This window comes from Schistosoma haematobium, chromosome 4, assembly GCF_000699445.3.
Source record: "Schistosoma haematobium chromosome 4, whole genome shotgun sequence".
NCBI lineage: Eukaryota > Metazoa > Platyhelminthes > Trematoda > Strigeidida > Schistosomatidae > Schistosoma > Schistosoma haematobium.
The window spans coordinates 3,279,518-3,302,500 of NC_067199.1; the positions used below are offsets into that span (position 1 = coordinate 3,279,518).

The 22,983-nt window shown below is 34.1% G+C and overlaps 1 protein-coding gene across 1 annotated transcript in view; it reads left to right on the top strand.

Annotated features, from left to right (window-relative positions):
* Positions 1–2,984: 2,984 nt before the first annotated feature.
* The window catches only part of MS3_00010873 (uncharacterized protein), a gene marked incomplete at both ends in the record, with an annotated part of 20,517 nt that continues 518 nt past the window's right edge, over positions 2,985–22,983 (top strand). The window contains 12 exons of the mRNA XM_051219282.1: positions 2,985–3,083; positions 3,132–3,254; positions 4,059–4,141; positions 4,633–4,750; positions 7,744–7,910; positions 9,798–9,903; positions 10,872–10,987; positions 12,807–12,900; positions 15,747–15,854; positions 18,519–18,595; positions 20,304–20,414; positions 21,504–21,711. Of these exons, the coding sequence (XP_051065982.1) occupies positions 2,985–3,083; positions 3,132–3,254; positions 4,059–4,141; positions 4,633–4,750; positions 7,744–7,910; positions 9,798–9,903; positions 10,872–10,987; positions 12,807–12,900; positions 15,747–15,854; positions 18,519–18,595; positions 20,304–20,414; positions 21,504–21,711 (1,410 nt within the window). The remainder of the gene's footprint in view (positions 3,084–3,131; positions 3,255–4,058; positions 4,142–4,632; positions 4,751–7,743; positions 7,911–9,797; positions 9,904–10,871; positions 10,988–12,806; positions 12,901–15,746; positions 15,855–18,518; positions 18,596–20,303; positions 20,415–21,503; positions 21,712–22,983) is intronic.

The window sequence follows — 22,983 nt, forward strand, 5'->3', positions numbered from 1 at the left end:
GTTAAGAGGATGGAGAAGATTTATAGTTCAGCTGAATGATTTTGATAGAGTTTTGTTCTTTGAACTAGATAGTTATTTGGTTATGGAGCTTCAAGTTGAACTTTTTGCTGAAGATGATGTCATTCAGAAGAATGATGAATGCTCTACAATTAAACCATCGAGTTCAGAGAACAAAACTTCATTAAAACATCATGATTGTTTTTTGTTTACCAGTGACATTAAAAAAAATTATTGATTAAAATACACCCTTCATATGTATGAACAAAGTTAATTAACAAATAAATACAGTTTTATCATAGTAACTTCAAGTTCAAACCAGGTTAATATTATTACTCTCTACTGTATTATTTCACAAAGAGTACTAAACAAGTTAAGCAAAGATGGATAGCGGCTAATAGTGGAATCTAAGACGCGCGTTTCGTCCTATACGGGACTCGTCAGCTGTATGTACCTGCATCTTAGAGTTGATTTTCACTCTGTGACTAATAAATAGGAATCGGCTTTCTAGGCCATATGAGAGCATTTAGAAGGGAAAAGCGAACTCTCTCCACCCTCAGCCGTATTATGGATTTTGATAGCCACTTGTGATGTACAGAGAATAAGATCTAAAAGAAATCTTATTGTCGTTTAACTCATTTGCGAAAGAATTTCCAATATCTACTTTAATTAGATCTACCATGCAGTGAAACAGTTTAGATAACATACTGAATAAGTTTGGTACTCTATGATTAGATAAAAATTTCATTACATCTGTTATCATATCAAATCAACATGTTGTTTAGTTCAATCGAGAAATGATGATGACGATTATGATGATCGATTAAAAACCTAACTTTTAACTATTCAGTGATTTGATTCAACACTCAGCTTCTGAGTATCCGAAATTCTAGCCTACTTGTATGCTTTAACCAATCAGAACCATATTTACACTTGTCAGTATGTATCTAGGTCTGGATAACTTAATTGTTGCTAACTATAACTGATTACTTACTTACTTACTTACTTACGCCTGTTACTCCCAATGGAGCATAGGCCGCTGACCAGCATTCTCCAACCCACTCTGTCATGGGCCTTCTTTTCTAGTTCCATCCAATTCTTGTTCATTTTTCTCATGTCTATCTTCATTTCTCGGTGTATTCTGTTCTTTGGTCTTTCTCTTCTCCTATGGCCTTGAGGATTCCATGTGAGGGCTTGTCTTGTAACGCAGTTGGGTGCTTTCCTCAATGTATGTCCTATTCACTTCCAGCGCTTCTTCCTGATTTCTTCCTCCGCTGGGATCTGGTTTGTTCTCTCCCACAGTACGTTGTTGCTAATAGTGTCTGGCCAATGGATCCGAAGTATTATGCGTAGACAATTGTTAATAAACACCTGTATTTTCTGGATGATGGCTTTCGTAGTTCTCCAGGTTTCTGATTAGTGAACTTGAAAAATATGACTCAAGAGACTTAATCTACCTGAATGAGCTAAAATTTTGGTTTTACTTGAAATCAATTGTAATATCCTGTTGTTCATAAGATACAAAAAATATCTTATCCTCGGACATTTAATGTAAATTTATTGTGGTGTGTGCTACTTATATCTACATAAGTAGTAGGAATATAATATCCGGCAGCAGAAGATTGAGAAGATCAAGAAGGAAAGAACGAGAACAGAAAACAATTGATATAGAAATGCAGGAATAGTGAAGAATGAGACGATTGACTGATATTTGCAAAAGGGACAGTTAATTTTGAGAAAATTGATTGATATTTTACAAATGAAGTATTTACTATATGGTTTTCAGTTTTTTCCTAAGATGTTCTGTAACTCCTTGTTGAAATACATTCGAATTTTTTCCATTTGTGTTCTCGTTGACTACAGTATAACAGCTAGAAAAAAGTATTTTATTCCATAGGAAATTCATAGTACACTAATTAAGATGTTTTGGAACTTTCAGAATTAAAGAAGGCGGTTGTTCTTTAACTAACTATGATATAGCAGCTTCAACTATCAAGTATGATGTAGTATTGATTATTATCCAATATTACATAACAACCTGATATATATAGCACTGGGCGGCCGTTTCCTCGTATTGTGGGACTCCTTAAAAGTGTGCATAAACGATCAAGCCTCGTGAGATTGGAAGTCTAGTGGTTAATTGCTGTGTTCGAATCTTGCGAAACGGGATTGTGGATGAGCACTAATGAGGAGTCCCATAGTAGGATGAAACGACCAACCAGTGCTTCCAGGTTTCCCAATTGACTCATAATCTCAACTAATGAAATTACTAACCTATCCAGATAAACCCTTTTTTGATTATTTAATTCCGTTATTCACCAACGTAATTTAAGTCGATAATAATATACGAGGATAGCCGATATGTATACTTCAATAGCAATCAGAAACGATTAACCTGGAGTTCAGATATATCGAGCCCTACAAATATCATTAGCTCGTCGATAACATCGTACAATCTAATTGGAGTCACATCACGAGCCACTAAAAACAAAAATGAAATAACCTAAGGACATTCATTCAAACTTTTAAAATAGACTCAAATGTACACCTTCATTTGTAGACAATTACAAGTTTCTTAAATAAAAACAAAAAGTCATTAAAAATATTCTGATTTGATAGTAGTATTACACCAATCAACTAGTTTCCAAGTCTATCATTTCAGCTGCCTTTCATATTGTCATCATTACTCACTTACTTACTTATTTACGCCTGTTACTCCCAATGGAGCATAGGCGTAGATAGATAGATTGTAAAATTATTTGATTGGTGCAGGTACATCCAACGGATTATATATACACATAAGCTGTTAGTAAAATTGATAAAACAAACTTACTTACTTACGCCTGTTACTCTTCGTGAAGAAGCATAGGCCACTTACCATCATTCTTCATCCAACCCTGTCCTGGGCAATCTTTTCCAGTTCCTTCCAGTTGTTATTCATCCTTTTGTATATCTGTTTCTCTTTCCCGACGCTGATAAAACACAAAATGTTTATACATTCATATATCATATTATTTCTATTATTTCTATTATGTAATATAGTGAATAATTCATCATTCTGTGGTTCTATTTCTCCTTCCAATATGGTAAAACTAGTTATTCTTTATAACTAAACATATTTATTTGATATTTAGGAGCATGGATTACCTATTCATCCTGATAAAATGGATAAACGAAACATGCATCCTCGAAGATTAACGTTCTATCCATATTTTACTGAAAGTTTTCATAGATTGCAGTACTCTGTCAAACTTTTGGTACGTATTATTATATAAAATTTCGCTTGTATAATTGTGTAGAATAGAAACTATGTTATACCATATATATGTATGAATATTTTGATAGAGTTTTTGTTCTTTGAGTTGGATGGTTTGGTCGTAGAGCTTTCATCGTTCTACTGGACAACATCATCAGCATAAACGTCAGGTAGAAGTGAAGTGTTCGAATTTCTCCACATGTGGTTTACTGCTTGTTCTGTAGACCTTGATGTTGATTGTCTCTTGTTGACCTTAAACCTGTCATCGTTTACTTTTTTTCTTTTGGTTGTCTCTTCTATTGGTTTGATTTTTGTTCATAACATGTGAAGAAATTTGAACACATCACGTCTACCTGAAGGTTGTTCTGATGACGTCATTCAGAAGAACAATGAAAGCTCTATGATCAAACCATCCAGCTTAGAGAACAAAACTCCGTCAAAATCATTTACGTGAGCTACAAATCGTCTCCCCCATCTCATATATATATATATTTCATGTAGATTTTTCAGATTTTTTTATCCCATGAAATATCATTTATGGACGACCTTCAAGTAACGCTGAAGTAATCTTGAGAGTGCTCACCTAATAACTAGAACCAAACGAGGGTTATAAACCAGTGTGAGGAATTAGATTTATGGTTTTCATCACAAACTGACATCAGCTCTAATACCAAAACTCTTTTAAGCCGAGTGGATGGATGAATTTTGCGCAAAAATCCGACACTATTATCTTAAACCTGATTCGTTCGTCTAAAAATTGTAGTCTCGCCATTTTTATCAGTCTTTTAATATATAAATTTTACAGGAATTCGCACATCAGGCAATGCAATTTTGGCAAGAAGCATTAACAGTTAAAAGACCAGAAAAAACTAATCAACTTGCTCAAAGGTATCATTTGAATAATTAATTTCCAATTTTTCGATTATTATCATTGTGGTATTGTGGAGATTAATAAATCTCTAATTGAGATTATGAATTGATTGATAATAGATCATCAGTGAAAACCTGCAAGTACTAGATGGCCGTTTCGTCTAAATATAGGACACTTCGGCAGTACACATCTACAATCCCGCTCATGGGACTCGAACCCAGGAATTTAAGTTTTGCGCGTGAACCCTAAACTTCTAGACTATTAAGCCGGCATCCAACGGTGTTAATGTCCAACTTTAACTAATCCACGAAATTGCGCGACCATCTTTAATTGTTCTGAGGTAGATACCCGACACGGACTAGTTCCTCTGGTCGCGGCTTCTTACTAGAACTTCAAGAATTCCCTCACGGAGCTAGTTACCAGTGACCTATCAAAATGTTTTAGTTTTAAACTACAAAAATGGTTAAATGTTACATTTTAAAAATGATTTCTTTTCCTGAATATCTAGATATTGTGAAAGTTCCAATAACTACATTACTTATCCAAAGGATTCTGTTTGTATTGAATCACGATGCCAAATTCAAGCAAAATGTGGTCATGTCGATGTCCCAAATGAATATTCATCTGTGAGTATATTAATGAAAAGTTCCATTTATATGAATGTTGTAAATCATACTTTTACAAGTCTATTACTTTTATTTCAACAAACACTGTTAACATTTATGTCGATTTTTAAATTTCACAGACAGCTTATAATAGTTCATACACATAGTTCCCTTTATCATTTTGAAAAGAGCAAGAACAAACATTCTAGCAGAACAGCATGAATTCACTTTTTATTTCGTTGGTTCTCGTCAGCTGTTTACAACCTGTGATATTTAAACATCATAATTACATAATGGGTTAAAATTACTTACATAAAAGAGTTTGATTGGAAGTTATATTAAAGACATATTCATATAGTATAACAAGGGTGTAAATAAATTTAATAGACTGAATATTGTAAATATATACCTTATGTGATGAAAGAACATTGTGACAACAGTTCAAACGGTTAGAAACAAATAAACCTTGATAGGAATAAAATGAGTAGAGTTCAGTTGATAAAATAAAATAAGATAGTTGGAATAAAACTCAATGGTGTAATAAATACAAGAAAGAGTTTAAGGAAAAAGAAAAAAAACTAATAAGATATAACGAAGGAATATTAATCACCAAGGCAAGGAAAGATTAATAACCATCTCCTTTTGAACACATAAATCAGGCTTTTGGCGCCTGATAGCAACTGCTTTAGCAAACTTCAAAAGACTGGAGTTTGGCTGCTTACTAATCACCTTGAATGATTGTAAGGTATCTACCTGATGCCCTATATCAAGAAGATGTTTGGTGATTGCACTATTAGAGTCTTTCTTTCTCTTGTTCTGAGGCTTTTTGGAACATGTTCAAAGAATCTAAGATATGCCCTCCTTTCTGTTCGGCCAATGTAGCTGCTTTGGCAGGTACACGTAAATTTATAAATACAATTGGCGGTAACATGAAAAGGATGCTTATCAACCTTTGATTGAGTTATTGAGCATGTTGTTTTATACAGAATTTGAAGTTTGGCCGCCGGATAAGTTCTGGCTAGCGCAGTATTCAGTCTCCTGTTGATTGTGTTTGCAACCTCGTCACCTTTGAAGTTAAGATTTATAGTAATTTTTTTATTGACCATAATTACTTCAGTATTGTTTTCTTTACGCCTTTTATATTGGTCAATAATCTTTAGTGGGTAAAAGTTGTCTCGTAGGCATTTTTCTACGTTCATTAATTCTTCTTCGAGTTTGTCAGTGGTACATATCTTTTCTGCCCTATAAAATAGTGTTTTAACTAATGCCTTCTTGTAACTGAGTGAACAAAAGCTATTGAAATTCAGGTAAATGCCATTCCAAGTACTTTTTCGATAAATCGAACGTTGGACTGTCCCGTCTCTCCTACGTTTTATAGCAACATCAAGAAAGTGGAACATGTCATTCTATTCGTGTTCCATAGTAAATTGTATGTTAGGATGAGCGTTATTCAAGTGTTTTAGCATGTGGATTGCATGCTGTTTATTGTTACAGACAATAAACGTGTCATCAACATATATGGAATATTCCGTCGTTTCGCTAATCGTCTGTTTAAGCACCATGTTTTCACAGGTTGTAAGCAGCTCACGAGAACCAACGAAATAAAAATGAATTCATGCTATTCTGCTAGAATGTTTGTTCTTGCTCTTTTCATAATAATAGTTCGTTGAAATCTTTAAAGGTTTTTACAATATTTTAATGTATATATTTTACTTTAGCTTAAAATGAATAACTGAAGGTAAACGATGAAGAATTTCAGTCTTTCTAATACTTCCTTACTTACGCGTGTTACTTCTAGTGGAGCATAGGCCACCGACTAGAATTCGCCGACCCACTCTGTCCTTAATCTTCCTTTCTACTTCTACCCAACTCTTGTTCATTCTTCTTATGTCTGTCTCCATTTCTCGGTGTAACCTGTTCTTTGGTCTTTCTCTTCTCCTTTGACCTTGAGGGTTCCAAGTGAGGGTCTCCCTTGTCCCGTAGTTGGTTTTTTTCTTCAACGTGTGTCCCATCCACTTCCAACGCTTCTTTCTGATTTCTTCCTCTACTGCAATGTGTTTTGTTCTCTCCCATAGTGGGTTGTTGCTGATAGTGTGTGGCCAAGGGATTGGAAGTATTTTGCATAGACAACTGTTAATAAACACCTGTATCTTCTGGATGATTATTTTCATAGTTCTCCATGTTTCCACCCCATTCAGTAGAACTGTGTTGACATTTGTATTGAAAATTCTGACTTTGGTGTTTGTTAACAGTTGTTGTGAATTACAGATTTTCTTCAATTGTAGATATGCTACTCTTGTTTTGCCGATCCATGTCCTTCTAATAATTATCAATCAAAAAATATATGTTTAGAAGTGTATGACTTCTGTTGATAAATTTAGTCGACTGAAATGTACTGTTTATAGATTGTTTATAATGAAGTACTGTTATAAAGGTAAAGCGTCTACAAGATATAAAGAAATACTTAAACCTTTATCTAAATCTATCAAAAGCCTGTTCATTCATTATTATTTTAGCGTAAAAGATTGTTCACTTTTATTCCCCATTTAATTATTTACTCAGTTCATTATATTCCATTACATTCCATTAATTTATGGACAACCTTTGAGTGACACTAAAGTGACCTTAAGAGTGTTCATCTAATGACTAGAACCAAATGAGGGTTATAAACCTGTATAAGGAAGTACAGTTATGATTTCCATTTGATATTTAAAGTTAGGAATTAGATTTATGGTTTTCATTATGAACTGACATCAGCTATAATGTCAAAACCCAATTTAGTCAAATGAATGAATGAATTTTGCGACAAAATCCAAGACATTTTTGCCCTAGAAGTAAGCGGTTTGTTCATAAATTATAGTCTCACCGAATCTACTTCTTGTCTTGTGTTAAAATTTATTCAGCATGAATATATTGAAGTATATTTATTACATTTAATAAAAAAGTATTTACATTTAATGTGTTCAATGTATGCTACTTAAATCACGCATATGAATCTTATTATTATTCATCAGGAATGTTCAGAAAAGTACAATGGAATGTTGCATAGACTATACACTAACGGGAGTGGAATTCCATCTGCCGGTTATGTCGTACTTTTTGACGGTTATCAAACACGAAGCTGTACCGGCAACGTAGCAGCTCATGCTGGATCTTGTTTAATGGATCTAGATACTGACAGGTAATTACATTGATATTTTTAATTTTATAGAAAACATATAAAAAAAAGTGATTTTGATAAAATCTCTTGAGTATTGTGAACCTTGTTGTTTGTTTCTTAAGAGAATAAAGTTGAAACAAAGTTTAAATTAATAACTGTGTTTTGTCTGTAAACTGATATTGTGGTGTGTGCAAAATAAGTAGTATATAAACAGAGTCAGGAATAGAATGTCTGTCAGTAGAAGATTGAGAAAACAATTGATATAGAAATGTAGGATCAGTGAAGAATGAGACGATTGACTGATATTTGCAAAAGGAACAGTTAAGTTTGATAAAATTGATTAAACTTTTACAAATGCAGTATTTACAATGTGTCTATCAAGAACAAGTACACTAATGATTAATGCACATTTAAGTCTTGTTGTAAGTACGTCCAGCCTATGTATCTCAAAATGGACATTATGTTATTACTGAATTTCATTGTTACACATTACTCATGAATCTAATTTTATTATCAGAAAGCTTTAGTTGTGTGGTGTGAGCTACTTATATTGACATAAGTAGTATATAACTCTAGTTAGAAATATAATGCATTTCAGTAGAATATCGAGAAAGAAAATTGGGGACGGAAAACAATTGGTATGAAAATGTAGAAACAGCGGAGTTTGAGACGACTGACTGATATTTGAAGAGAGAGCAGTCAAGTTTGAGGCGATTTGTTAACATTTTGCAAATGATGTATTTACTGTATGTATCTGACATCTTATTAAGATGTTCTGTAATTTTTTGTTGAAATACATTCAATTGTCTCCATTTATGTTCTCGTTCACTAAAGTACTTCTTTTATCTTGTCATTGATTCCACATTTCTGTTGAACTGAAAGGTTTTTACACCTAAACTCCGTAAAGAATTATTCTACATTTTCGTCAAATATGAACTAATTTCGTATTATCAAGATACTAATTTGATGAAAACGGTGACTTTTACACATTTCAAAGTCTTTTTGAGAAGAAATATTGAAGTATGAATCATTTCTTTAACTCTTTGATTGACATCGGGTAGAATTTAAATCCAAATTTAAAACTATCTACATTACAAGTTGGTTACAAATGAAAACTAAAGAAAACTATAATTGAAACCAATTAGGATGATTGATTGTGTTATCGATTTTGATGGAATTTTATTCTCTGAGTTGGATGGTTTGGTTGTAGAGCTTTCATTGTTCTTCTAAACGACATCATCAGCACAAACTTCAGGAAGAACTGTTACAGTTCATTTATGTGAAGAATAATAGTAAATTCCATCTGTCGATTACTACAAATCGTTAATACCATCTACCCTTCATAGTAAACTTGATGGTAGATAGAAAAAACATTAATATTTTCGATTAATTATGAATATCATTGATTTTGAAATGCTTGTATTGAAAGCTAGTAAATTCAAAACTACCCATATTTGATTTTCTAATACTCAGTTTTTTGACAGTTGAATTCTTAAAGTCTATCTAAGCTAGATTATCATTGAAAACCTGGAAACACTAGAAGACCGTTTCGTCCTAGTAGAAATGTAAACAAAAAATGAAATAATAACATAAACAAATTCACTTGGTGTTGTTTTACTTGTATCTTCCCACTGTTTTGTAGAACCGTCTCATATTGGCATATGTTTATCCTGTTCGGATTGCCCCGATAATGCTTTAAGTCATAGGTATTATGAGCAAAGATGGATCTTTGTTCCAGACTGAACATCAACTCTGAGATAAAGGTACATTCAATTGATGAGTGCCAAATAGGATGAAACGCGCTTACTGGATTCTTCTACTAGCCACTATCCATTTTTACTTAATAACATAATCAATTTTGAAATAAAATTTTAAGAGAAATTATACTGGTATTTGTTTATATTGTAGACCAATTCTTGGATATGTTAATATATGTCCAGGTAAACTAAAAATTGAATATCCTGAGAATAGATATTCACTTGGAATTTTCACTCATGAAATTGCTCATGCACTTGTAAGTTTATCTATTCTCTTAGTAACATTTATTTGAAATGAACACTATCAATATATTACATCATCTTGGTTGAAGTTCGTTTACGAACTTTATGTATTCTGAACATGCGTTTACTTAATATTATAATTAAAGAGTGGTTTTGTGGTAATTATAGTAATTTAAAAGTTGAATTTATGATTCGATTGAAGTTAGACCAACATGGAAAATCTGGAAGCACTGAACTACTGTTTCGTTCTATTGTGAAACTCCTCAGCAGTGCTCATCCACGATCTCACCTCGTGAGATACGAACCCAAGACATGTAGGTCTCGTGCGCGAACGTCCAACCTCTAGACCACTGGGTTGACATCCAACAGTGTTAATGTCTAACTTCAACCAATCCACTGACCAGCGGAGTTTAATCACGTCTGTTGTGAGATAGTAAGTCACTGATGACAATGGTGGACGGTGGTGCGACTTTGTGGATCAGTGGTTTAGAGGTTAGGCGTTTGCGCGCGTAACTGGCAGGTCCTGCGTTCGAATCTCATAAGGCGGGATTATGGATGCGCACTGTTGAGGAGTCCTACAATGGAATGAAACGGCCATTCAGTTCATTCAGATTTTCCATGGTTGTTCAGCTTTAATTAACTCATGGATTCAACTATTAAATTAGTTTGCTTCATAAACTGAAATAATTCCAGCTTTATAGAATCTGATATTCAGACGTTTAATATAATGATAAATCATGTGAAGAGTCGATAGTTATCCTAAAATAATCTACTTTTCAGACATAAAGATTGAATAAATTTAAGGTAAATGGGTAGTTACAAAGATTTGATTCAGTTGAGAATTAACTACCATTGATCAATTCACTTATTCATTCACTATTAGATCTATATTTTGACATCAATGATATACGTTGCTCACATTTGAGATTGTGTATTCGCCATAAAAACAAACAAACAAACAATATCCTCTTTTGTTTTTTAGGGATTCTCATCATCTAGTTTTGCATTTATGCGCTTTCCTAATGGAACTGAACGAACTCTCAGAGATCATTGGCACAAACCGATTCACAGGGATAAACAAGGTTATTATATACCAAGGTAATTATTTCTAATAAATATGTATCAGGTAATTATGATTAAAGGCAAATCTATTGAGTGACTTCAAGAGAAACTCCTGGAGTTTTAGTGAGAAGTACAGTGTACGGTGTACGGTGGCGCTACTTCGTGGATTGGTTGAAATTAGACACTAACACCGTTGGATGCCGGCTCAGTGGTCTAGTTGGTTGAGCGCCTGGCGCGATGCTGATAGGTCCTGAGTTCGAGTCTCGCGGGGTGCGTGATTGTGGATGCGCACTGCTGAGGGGTCGCACACTAGGACAAAACGGCTGTTCAGTGCTTCCAGGTTTTCTGTCGCGGTCTAGCTTCAATTGACTCATGATTTCAACCAGTGAAATTTTTAAAACTTCCACAAAACCCATTCTGATAAAAATATAAAGAATTCAACGAAGAAAAATTTCTATTTGGCAAAATCATTTACTTTAGTTTAACATTCATATTTATACTTGAAAGGTAAATATATGAGTCTATAGAAGGATAGAGAAGATGACATCATAAAATGAGTTGAGACTACAGTTCAGTTATTAACATAACCATCATTTTATTCGTTTTTCTCCTTCAAATCTGTCACGTGAACAATTCTAACCCGTAAATTATTTTCATTCATGTATTCTTCCCTACCGCCTCCCACTTTGTGACTATTACGCAACCTCATTTGATATCTATAGTCTCGATTCACTTTATGATGTTATCTTTTATGAACATTTATTTGACCAGACAACAATAAATACAAATGTACATCTTAAGTAAATGATGTCATGGAAATGAAAGTTTACTTTGTTGAGTTTGTTACAGTATACTTGTAAGATTATATCTTAACTTATTATGTTATTTGATTTGATGATCACTTTCATTGAAACTTCTAATATTTTACAATTTCTGAAAAGTGAAATAATGTTGAAACAATGGGTTTATATTACTTACTAACTTGATTACTTGCTTACGACGCCGACCAGCATTCTCTGTCTTCGGTCTTCCTTTCTAGTTCTATCCAGTAATTTATATTGGGCAGAGTTCAAATCAAGCTACAAATTAGCAAACGATGGGAAAGGTTGGTTTAACGAATTACCTAATGTAGTTTTATAAGCAAATATATAACAGCAATAAAGTAAGTAGGTAAGTAAGTAAGTAAGTAAGTAAGTAAGTAAGTAAGTAAGTAAGTAAGTAAGTAAGTAAGTAAGTAAGTAAGTAAGTAAGTGAGTAGTGAGTGAGTGAGTGAGTGAGTGAAGTGAGTGAGTGAGTGAGTGAGTGAGTGAGTGAGTGAGTGAGAGTGGTGAGTGAGTGAGGTGAGTGAGTGAGTAGGTGAGTGAGGTGAGTGAGTGAGTGAGTGAGGCAGGCAGGTGAGTGAGTGAGGTGAGTAGTGAGTGAGTGAGTGAGTGAGTGAGTGAGTGAGTGAGTGAGTGAGTGAGTGAAGTGAGTGAGTGAAGTGAGTGAGTGAGTGAGTAAGTGAGTGAGTGAGTGAGTAAGTGAGTAAGAAGCAAGTAAGTAAGTAAGTGAGTAAGTAAGTAAGTAAGTAAGTAAGCAAGCAAGTAAGTAAGTAAGTAAGTAAGTAAGTAAGTTAGTTAGTAAGTAAAGGAATGGTAATATTCACAACTCCACTAGTTTTAATTTGCAAATAACTATGACCATGAGATTGCTTTGTATTGCATTTTAAATGGTTTTGAATGACAAGCTTACTTACATACATACATGCTTACATACACACACATACATACCTACGTATATATATATATATATATACTTGCTTACTTAATGGTTATTTTTAGTTTATTCAAACGAATCAAATATATTTTTTCCATAGCGACAATACAATGATCAAAATTACAAGGGAATGGGAAAGTGCAGAAGGAATGTTTAGAAAGGATTTTTACTCTTTCGTTACACCAGCCATCTTGGTAAGTCAATATATATGTTTTACACTTTTTTTCTATATTTCACTTAACAACAAGAAATAGTTTCAAAGATACATAAATATATATCCATTTGTCAATACAGTCTATGGATATATTAGATATTGGAACGACAAATAGATGACTAACTAACTGACTAACTTACTTACGGTTGTCACTCCCAATGGAGTATAGGCAGCCGACCAGCATTTTGCAACACACTCTGTCCTCGACTTTTCTTTCTACTTCTATCCGATTCTTGTTCATTCTTTTCACATCTGTCTTCATTTATCGGTGTAATGTGTTTTTTGGTCTCTTCAGCCTCTTTTAGCCTTGAGTATTCCAACTGAGGGCTTGTCTTGTGACGCATTTGGTTGCTTTCCTCAATGTGTGTTCTATCCACTTCCAGAGTTTCTTCCGTCACTGGAATGGGGTTTGTTCTCTCCCGCAGTAAATGAACAGATTGCCGCATGTTATCTATTTTATTTGTATAATATTGGTTAACTTTGACAGGTAATCTGTTGATTTCATCATTCAGTGTTTACCTACAGACAAGATTTTGGAAACTCACTTCATTTACTTCAGTTCTAGGGTAGGATGAATAACGTGTGGCTGAAATCAGAGTACAGAAATCCATACTTGATGATGAAGTTACAATTTCATGGTAGTAAAATCCTATAACGTACATGTACAATTTCAGAGAATCTAAAGAGATTGAAAAAACAGCTCATAAACAACTGCAGTGAACGAGAACACAAATGGAGACAATCGAATGTATTTCAAAAAGAAATTACAGAACATTATAGTAAAATCTCAGATACATACAGTAAATACATCATTTGCAAAATGTCAATCAATGGTCTCAAACTTGACTGCTCTCTCTTCAAATATCAGTCAGTCGTCTCAAACTCCGCTGTTTCTACATTTTCATATCACTTGTTTTCCGTTCCCGCTTTTCTCGATATTCTACTGAAATGCATTATATTTCTAACTAGAGTTATATACTACTTATGTCAATATAAGTAGCTCACACCACACAACTAAAGCTTTCTGATAATAAAATTAGTTTAATGAGTAATGTGTAACAATGAAATTCAGGAATAACATAATGTCTATTTTGAGATACATAGGCTGGACGTACTTACATCATTAGTCTACTTGTTTGTGACATATACATAGTTTTTCGATAGATATGTCATGTTCTTATTACTTTTATGAATACACTCATTCTCGACAAAGATTGCTCATTTGTACCTCTGAATGTCAATTTACTGCACTGTTTAACACAATAATAATGTTTAATGTAAGTATTTTAAGCCGCTGTCGTTCTACAGTAGTGTGTCACGTAAATAAGTGATTCAAAGTTATATAATTTAAAAATAATGAGAATTCAGCGAAGAGAAATTTCTTTCCAAAGAAATCATTTACTTAAGCTGTACATTCGTATTTATAGTTATTGTGGAAAATATATGAGTTTATAGAAGGATAGAAATGATTACATCATAAACTGATTCAAGATTCTTTCTTCTGGTGGTCGACTGGATTATGAAGACCTCGACATCTGAGAGAGAACACGGAATACAATGAACAACTCAGAATCAATTAGACGATTTGAGCTTCGCAGATGACCTAGCTCTCCTGCCGCACACACATGAACAAATGCAGATAAAGACAGCCAGTGTAGCAGCGGTCTCTGCATCAGTAGGCCTCAGCATACATAAAGGGAAAACCAAGGTCCTCAAATTCATAACGAAGTACAGCAATCTAACCACTCTTGATGGCGAAACTCTGGAAGATGTAGAATCCTTCACACACCTGGGAAGCATCATCGACGAACAAGGAGGTTCAGATGCAGACGTAAAGGCGAGGATTGGCAAAGCAATGGCCTCATTCTTACAACTGAAGAACATATGCAACTCAAAACAACTATCTGTCAACCAATATCAAAGTGAGAATCTTCAATACGAACGTCAAGGCAGTTCTACTGTATGGAGCTGAAACTTGTAGAAATACAACAACCACCATCAAGAAGGTACAAGTATTTGTAAATATCTGTCTACCTAAGATACTCAACATCCATTGGCCGGATACCATCAGCAATAGCCTTCTGTGGGAGAGAACAAACCAACTTCCAACTGAAGAAGAAATTAGGAAAAGACGATGGAAATGGATAGGACATACATTACGCAAATCGTCAAACTGCATCACGAGGCAAGCCCTAAATTGGAATCCTGAAGGGAAACGAAAAAGAGGAAGGCCAAGAAACACATTGCGTCGGATAATAGAAGCAGATATGAAAGCGATGAATTACAACTAGAAAGAGCTAGAAAGGATTGCCCAGGACGGGGTTGGATGGAGTGTGCTGGTGAGCGACCTATGCTCCTTCACGAAGAGTAACAGGCGTAAGTAAGTAATAAGTAAGATGAGGTTACATAATAATTAAGGGAGAAGAGAAGAGTGTAATGCTGGATTCTCTTTATTTTTTATTCAATGACATAATGGATTATTTTAATTATATAATTTATTGAAATAATAATTGACCTTGAGTTATATTCTAATATTCGATTATATGTTGTTGCATTTTGTTGTGACTTTGAGCCTGACTAACTATCATGTGGATGATTCGCCATTCAATCTTAGTACTCTACCATACCAATGACGTTCGACCGGTATGAATAGTCTAGTGTTTTTATTCATCCTTTGTCGGCCTAACCTTTCCACTTGAGTCTGGAACGTCAATAACAGCTTCTACTACGGATATCACAATGAGTTATTTAAAAATAATATAGAACACATTTAAAGTTATTTTAATGTTACTAAACGATATGAAATCTTATATACATACTATTTAGGGAGCTGCAAAAAAGCATATGAAATGTGCACGTTTAAATGGAGTTGATTTAGAAAATCAAAAACATCGTGGACCGATTGGTTCTCATTGGGAAGGGAAAACATACGGAGTAAGTTAAATCATAATTTATGATAGAATACTATAGAAAACTGTAGTAAAAATTATTTATTACAAAATAAGGTTTATGGATTAGAATAGAGGACCTTTGGTCTTGCACGTCAATGGCTGGATCCAGCGATCGTAGATGTACGCTGCTGAGTCGTACAATAGAACGAAATGGCTGTCCAGTGCTTTCAGGTTTTCAAGGGCGATCTAACATCAATCGGTTCATGATCTCAATCAAAAACGTATATTTTATCAGATATTTTTTAATGTTTTTCTATAATGGTATTTCAACTGGTATTTAGTTTTTATAACTACCTGGTATTTATAATAGAAATATTACAAAATAAACAGGATTATAAACATTGGTCTCTTGACGATTCATGTTTCAGTGTATATCACTTGTTTAAATAATTTTCATGATTTTATTAGCTAAGATGAATGTTGATTAGCAGTGTAATCCAGGATGAACGTTTCATCTTATTTGGCACTCGTCAGCTGAATGCACCTGCATCCTAGAATTGATTTTCACTTCGGAACTTATAAAACTGGTAACTTACGTTTATATCAAGGCAATCCGCACAGGATGCACATATGTCAACAAGAGACTGATCAATATAAATCTTAAACAACAATGAAAGGATACAAGCAATGAATATCAAGTCAATTTAATCTTTATGATTGTACAAGAAAATCGACAAAGCTAGATTTAAATAAAAACGGAAGACACAACAGATGAAAATCTACTTCTAAATTCTTTTATTTTTTTTTACATATGCTCACTAATGACTGGCTTCAAAAGCCATACTGAGAAGCAGTGACCAGTGGAGTTCAACCGGGTCTGTTGTGAGATAGTAACTCACTGATGACAATGGTGGATGTGTCGCTCAATTTTGTGGATTAGTTGAAGTTAGACATTTACACTGTTGGATGCTGGTTCAGTGGTCTAGTGGTTATGTGTTAGCGCACAAGACTGATAGGTCCTGGGTTCAAACCTCACGAGTCGAGATTGTGGATGCGCACTGTTGAGGAGTCTCACAATAGTTCGAAAAGGCTGTCTATTGCTTCCAGGTTTTCCATAGTTATCTAGATTAAGTTGACTCATGATCTTAACTATTGAAATTACTATAATATCTACAAAAAATCCCTTCTGATTTTATTTTTATTCCTTATTGATATTGATTTTTTGCAAGAGCAGTATTTAACACTATTTAGTCAAGAAATTAACATCTAAACAAAGTTTACAAGACCGGTGTCAGGCAAGGTTACTTACTCTCACCCTTTCTTTCTCTCCTGGTGATCGACTGGATCATGAAGACGTCAACATCTGAAGGGAAACACGGGATACAGAGGACATCTAGGATGCAGTCGGACGATCTAGACTTTGCAGATGATCTGGCCCTCCTATCGCAAACGCAACGACAAATGCAAGAGAAGACGATCAGTGTAGCAGGAGTAGGTTTCAACATACACAAAGGGAAAAGCAGGATTCACCGATACAACACAGAATGCACCAATCCAGTCACAATTGACGGAGAAGATTTGGAAGATGTAAACACCTTTACATATTTGGGCAGCATCATTGATGAACATAGTGGATCTGATGCAGATGTGAAAGCGCGGATCGGCAAAGCAAGAGCAGTATATCTACAATTGGAGAACATCTGTAATTCAGAACAACTGTTAACAAACACCAAAGTCAGAATTCTCAATACGAATGTCAACACAGTTTTAATGTATAGGGTGGAAACTTGGAGAATTACGAAACCAATCATCCAGAATATACAAGGGTTTAATAACAAATGTCTACGCAAAACACTTCCAATTCGTTGACCTGACACTATTAGCAACAACCAACTGTGGGAGAGAACAAACCACATTCCAGTGGAGGAAGATATCAGAAAGAGGCGTTGGAAGTGATTAGGACACACATTGAGGAAAGCACCCAACTACGCCACAAGAGAAACCCTCACTTGGAATCCTCAAGGTCAAAGGAGAAGAGAAAAACCAAAGAACATATTAAGTCGGGAAATGGAGATAGACATGAGAAAAATGAACAAGAATTGGATGGAATTAGAAAAGAGTGCCTAGGCCAGAGTGTGTTGGAGAGTTCTGGTCGACGGCGTATGCTCCATTAGTAGTAACAGGCGTAAGTAAGTCAAGAAAATAACATCTAAACAAAATTTACAAGATGATCATGTTATTCCTGTACGTCGTGAATGGAATTTTATTTGGAATGATATATTATAGTGCTTGGCTCAAAATCGTTTGTAACGGTGCACGTGCATCCTTTCTTTGTGTTCTCCTAAATTCTAATATTCTGAATACGTCATGTTTCTTTTTTTCTTTTTTCAAACTTACTTTACTGAATTATACTCCTTGAATAACATCTTTGAATGCTAATCTTCCCTATTACTGCTTATATTATTACTACGTTTATCACTATGGGATTTGAAACGACAATTGTATCTGTGTGGTAATGTGGTATGGTAACTTGAACTGATGTACGTCCGTACGTACATACGAAGTTACATGTTGTTGCTGACTGACTGACTGACTGATTGACTGACTGATTATAGTACTTAGGAGATGAACTTTATCCCATGAAACTAAGTGTATTCATTTTATTCTATTAATGTTTATTCATTTCATTTCTTCAAATACATTTTAGAATGAATTAATGACTGGAAGAATAGAAGTAGACTATGCTGTATCTAATATGACTTTAGGTTTCTTTGAAGATTCAGGGTAAGATTATCTTTATCAACCCTAGTAATATAATCTATTGTATGAATTATCTCAATAACCTTAGTGTACTTGTTTGTAATATCATAGATCCTCTATTTAAAAAAGTTATTGAAACACAATTGATTTATTGTATCAACTTAGTCTAAAGTATAAACCATATAAATAGGTTACAGTACATTTCTGACTGATTCATTATATGCTTCGAGAGAATTACAACTTTACAAACATACATATTGTATGTTATTTCTTTACCATAAATGATTTAGTAGTTGGTTGTTTGTTAGGAAATTTATCTGATTCTAAGGTAAGGATTGTATCATTTAAATGTGACATTCGCCACTGATCAGAATCCTAAACTCGTTTATGTTTCCAGTAAATGTAGATTGGGTTACAATCAGTTTGCTAAAAATATCGTCATTTAAGCAAGCGAATGCTTCAAGCGATCATAAATATAATCAGTATCCATAATAAACATCTCAATTCATACAGATGATTTTCTCAGCTACTTGGGTCATAGAAATGTTTCTTCTTCACAACATATTCATCTGATAATCTTTATTTAATTGTCTAGTAATGAACAAATATTCATTTATAATAATATAACATTCTCAACAATATCAATACAAGCAGACATAGTTTGAATTTCAGTGGTTCAGATGATGAGTCAGTTGGATGCCTGCTGGTTCAGTGATCTAGTGGTTAAGTGCTCGCGCGCGAAACAGTAGGTCCTAGGTTCGAATATCGCAGGCGGCGGGATTGTGGGTACGCACTGCTGAGGAGTCCCAAAATGAGACGAAACGGCTGTTTAGTGGTTCCAGGTTTTCCATGTTGGTTTAGCTTCAACTGACTCATAATCTTAACCATTGAAATTACTATAATATCCACAAAACCCATCTGATATAGCTTTAAGTTAATATACTTTAATATAATTCAAAATAATTCATTTATTTAACACCGGAATATTTCAATGACTTTATCCTTTGTATATATCGATAAAGTATCTGTTGAGTCGGATTTTCGAGAACTGCACCGGAGCCTCCAGAGGCCCTAAAGGAGCCGAAGAGTCCTAGGCAATCAGAGCATGATGGAGCTTTCTAGAATATGAACGTGGCGTACTACTACTGGTCAGTAGCATAATATGTCTTTTAGCGGATTGACCAAAATATAAAGTTGATTTAACAAATGTTAACATCTATAAATACCCCTATTTTTCTGTACAAAAATGAACCTTTGGAGTAGTGTTTTCGGCTTATTTTGCGCCTTTTCTCTGGAGTTCAGGTCGTTGCGTAGTTCTAGCTTCCATGTTACCAGAATAGCTTAGGAACTGAATAAAGCGTTCAAATTAACAAGATTTTTTAGTATCTATGATAATTATGCCTTTTTCATTCTCAATAAATTTAGACAACAAATCAATGCCTATATTACATAATCAACAAAATATGCTGGAAAAACTAATCTAATGTAAATATTCATAGTTGTGAATAAAACTCCGCCTGGATTCCCTCCGTGGGCTACTGCCGGTCTCAAGCCCGTATAAAGGAGGAGGGTTGGGCATGGGAGTTAGCGACTCCATCTCGTAGAAAACTAACTCGCTAAAAAAATACGCCAACCAGAATAAAACATACTAATTATAACAATTATAGGGTTATTATAAATATGTATCAATTATGCTTAAATTATATGAAGTTGTTTTTGTTTAATTTATTAGATGGTACATCGTTAATCATGGAAAAGCTATGATTTGGGAATATGGTAAAAGATTAGGATGTGACTTTGCTGAAAAAAGTTGTTACGCATTTGCTGAAATTAAAAGACGCAGGTAAGTTTTAATAGTTGAATGAATGATTCGATCTAAGCTAGACTAATATTAAAAACCTAAAAGCACTAGGTATGCGACTCCTCAGCAATTACATCATCATTATTTAATGTTTCAGAAAGCAAAATGTATACTCGGGAAACAGATGTATCAATATATTTATCATACTATTAAGTTCATATCTCGAAAAATAATCAAATATCAAAGTGATGTTATTCCATCAAAACCATTTTTTTAAACTGAAAAGCTGGCCATTCCATCCTAGAATGGGACTTCTCAGTAGCGTGAGCACAGAATCTTGCACACGCGGATTCGAACCCAGGAGCTCCAGTCTTGCGCGCGAAAAGTCTACTTCCAACGGTGTTAATGTCCAACTTCCATCGATCCATGAATGACTACGCAACCATTCATCTATTATGTGAGGTAGATACTTGTGTCCACTTGACACAGTTTAGACTCCTCTAGTCATAGCTTCTCATTAGAATTCCATGAAATCATCTTGAAGTCAGTCACTCATAAATTCAACTATTAAAATTACTACAATCTCCACAAAAACCTCATTCTGATCATAAATATCAATGATTCAGTATAGTTTACCATTACCACAATATGAATAAAAGGACGTATAGTAGAACAAACTGCTTTCTTACTCCATAATAGGATAGATATTTAAGAGAAATTTCATATACTTATAATAATGTAGCAGTGTAGTGAACAGAACACGGGTAAGGACAACTGAATGTATTTAACACAAAATTACAGGGTATCTCAATAAAATATTTGTCTCAAAATGCCTCAGACTTCATTGTCCTTGCATTTTTATACAGATTGCATTCTATTCCCACTCTTGCTTTCTTGATCTTCTCCCATCTTCTACTGCTAGACATTACATTCTTGACTCGAGTCATATACTACTTATATCAATGTAAGTAGCACGCACTACAGTACGTTTATGATCTTATACCACATTGCTAGACTGTTTGTACACAAAAGAGTTAGATGAATTCCATTGTACATTTACATACTTACTAAAACTTATGTTTCATTGTAAATTAGTTATAAATGATTTAAAAATAAAACTTATTTTTCAAGGAACAAAACAATTCATCCCTTCTGTGATAAAGTTAATTTAGTAACATGTCGGGATTTATATTCATATGGAATATGCCGTATTATTAAATATAATCATGAAATTCCCCCTGAAGATCGTTTTTTTAAAACTCATCCATTTGAAACTCTATATGCAGCTAAATACTTTGGAGGTGATGATCCATTTAAAGATTATTGTCCAACTCAAACTGTAAGTTTATTGTATTATTTCATTTTAAATATCATATTAGTTGAATTCATGAGTCAGTTAGATAACCATGGAAAACCTAGAAGCACTGGATGGCCAACTCGTCGTAGTACGGGATTCATTAGCGTTGAGAATCTACCACCCTGACTAGTGAGATTTGAACCTAGGACCTACCAGTCTTGAGCGCTATTCCTTAACTTCTAGACCAGTGAGACGGCATCCAATGGTGTTAATGCCTAACTTCAACCAATTCACGAAATCGCACCATTGTCCACCATTGGCATCTCACAACAGAGACGGTTGAATTGCACTGGTCATGATTTCTCAGTGAATGATACAATAACTGATATTCTTGTGAATGTCTGCTTCTCTTCCTGAGTTTTTATTCATCACATGTGCATATTTACTCCAGCTGACTTATCTCTCTCTATATATATTTAATATAAACCTATCTTCCTATAAGATTTCATTAAGCCATCTATCATTTAGATATTGGTTTGTTGAAATTGAATATTCCAGTTTTTATTTATATTGAATTATCAATCACTCATACTTTTAAAAAGAAACCGTTGAACAATACTCATATATCTGTACAATCTTACCTTTCATTGGAAAATTATAACGGTACTGAACAATAAGTATCATTAGCAAAGTCTGACTTGATAATTTCAATAGTTGAGATCATGAGTCAGTTGAAGCTAGAGCATCGTTAGAAAACTAGAAGCAACGGAGGGCCATTTTGTCCTATTGTGAGACTCTTCAGTAGTGCGCATCCATGACCCCACCTCGCGAGATTCGAACCCACGACCTATATATATATAATATTTGTAATATCTAAATGAGTCGAAAAATTAAATTTTCTGATGTTTTGTGACTCAGTGTAAGTCACTTCTTCAAAGAATAAACAAATAACCAAATCAAAATTAATCCAGGTTTAAATAGTACAAAGGAACAACATAGAATTGAGTAAGAGAAAAGACTGTATAATTCATCATTAGTAGTTCAATAATCTACAAGGTTTTATCGATCTCTCAAATAGATGCTTATCAAGTATTTTTGAAACATGGATCTATTTAATGTGAAAGAAGTCAAGTTATTCTAACAAAGTAATGACAATGATAAGTATAAATCACTGATTATAAAATACTCCAAGTTATATGATCATAGTAACTATTGGAAGTTTCCATACAAGTTTGTTTAGAACTTCTCAATTCACCTCTATACTAAATGAAGTTAGATGGTGGTTGGAGGTAGTCAACAGGAAACCCTGGACCC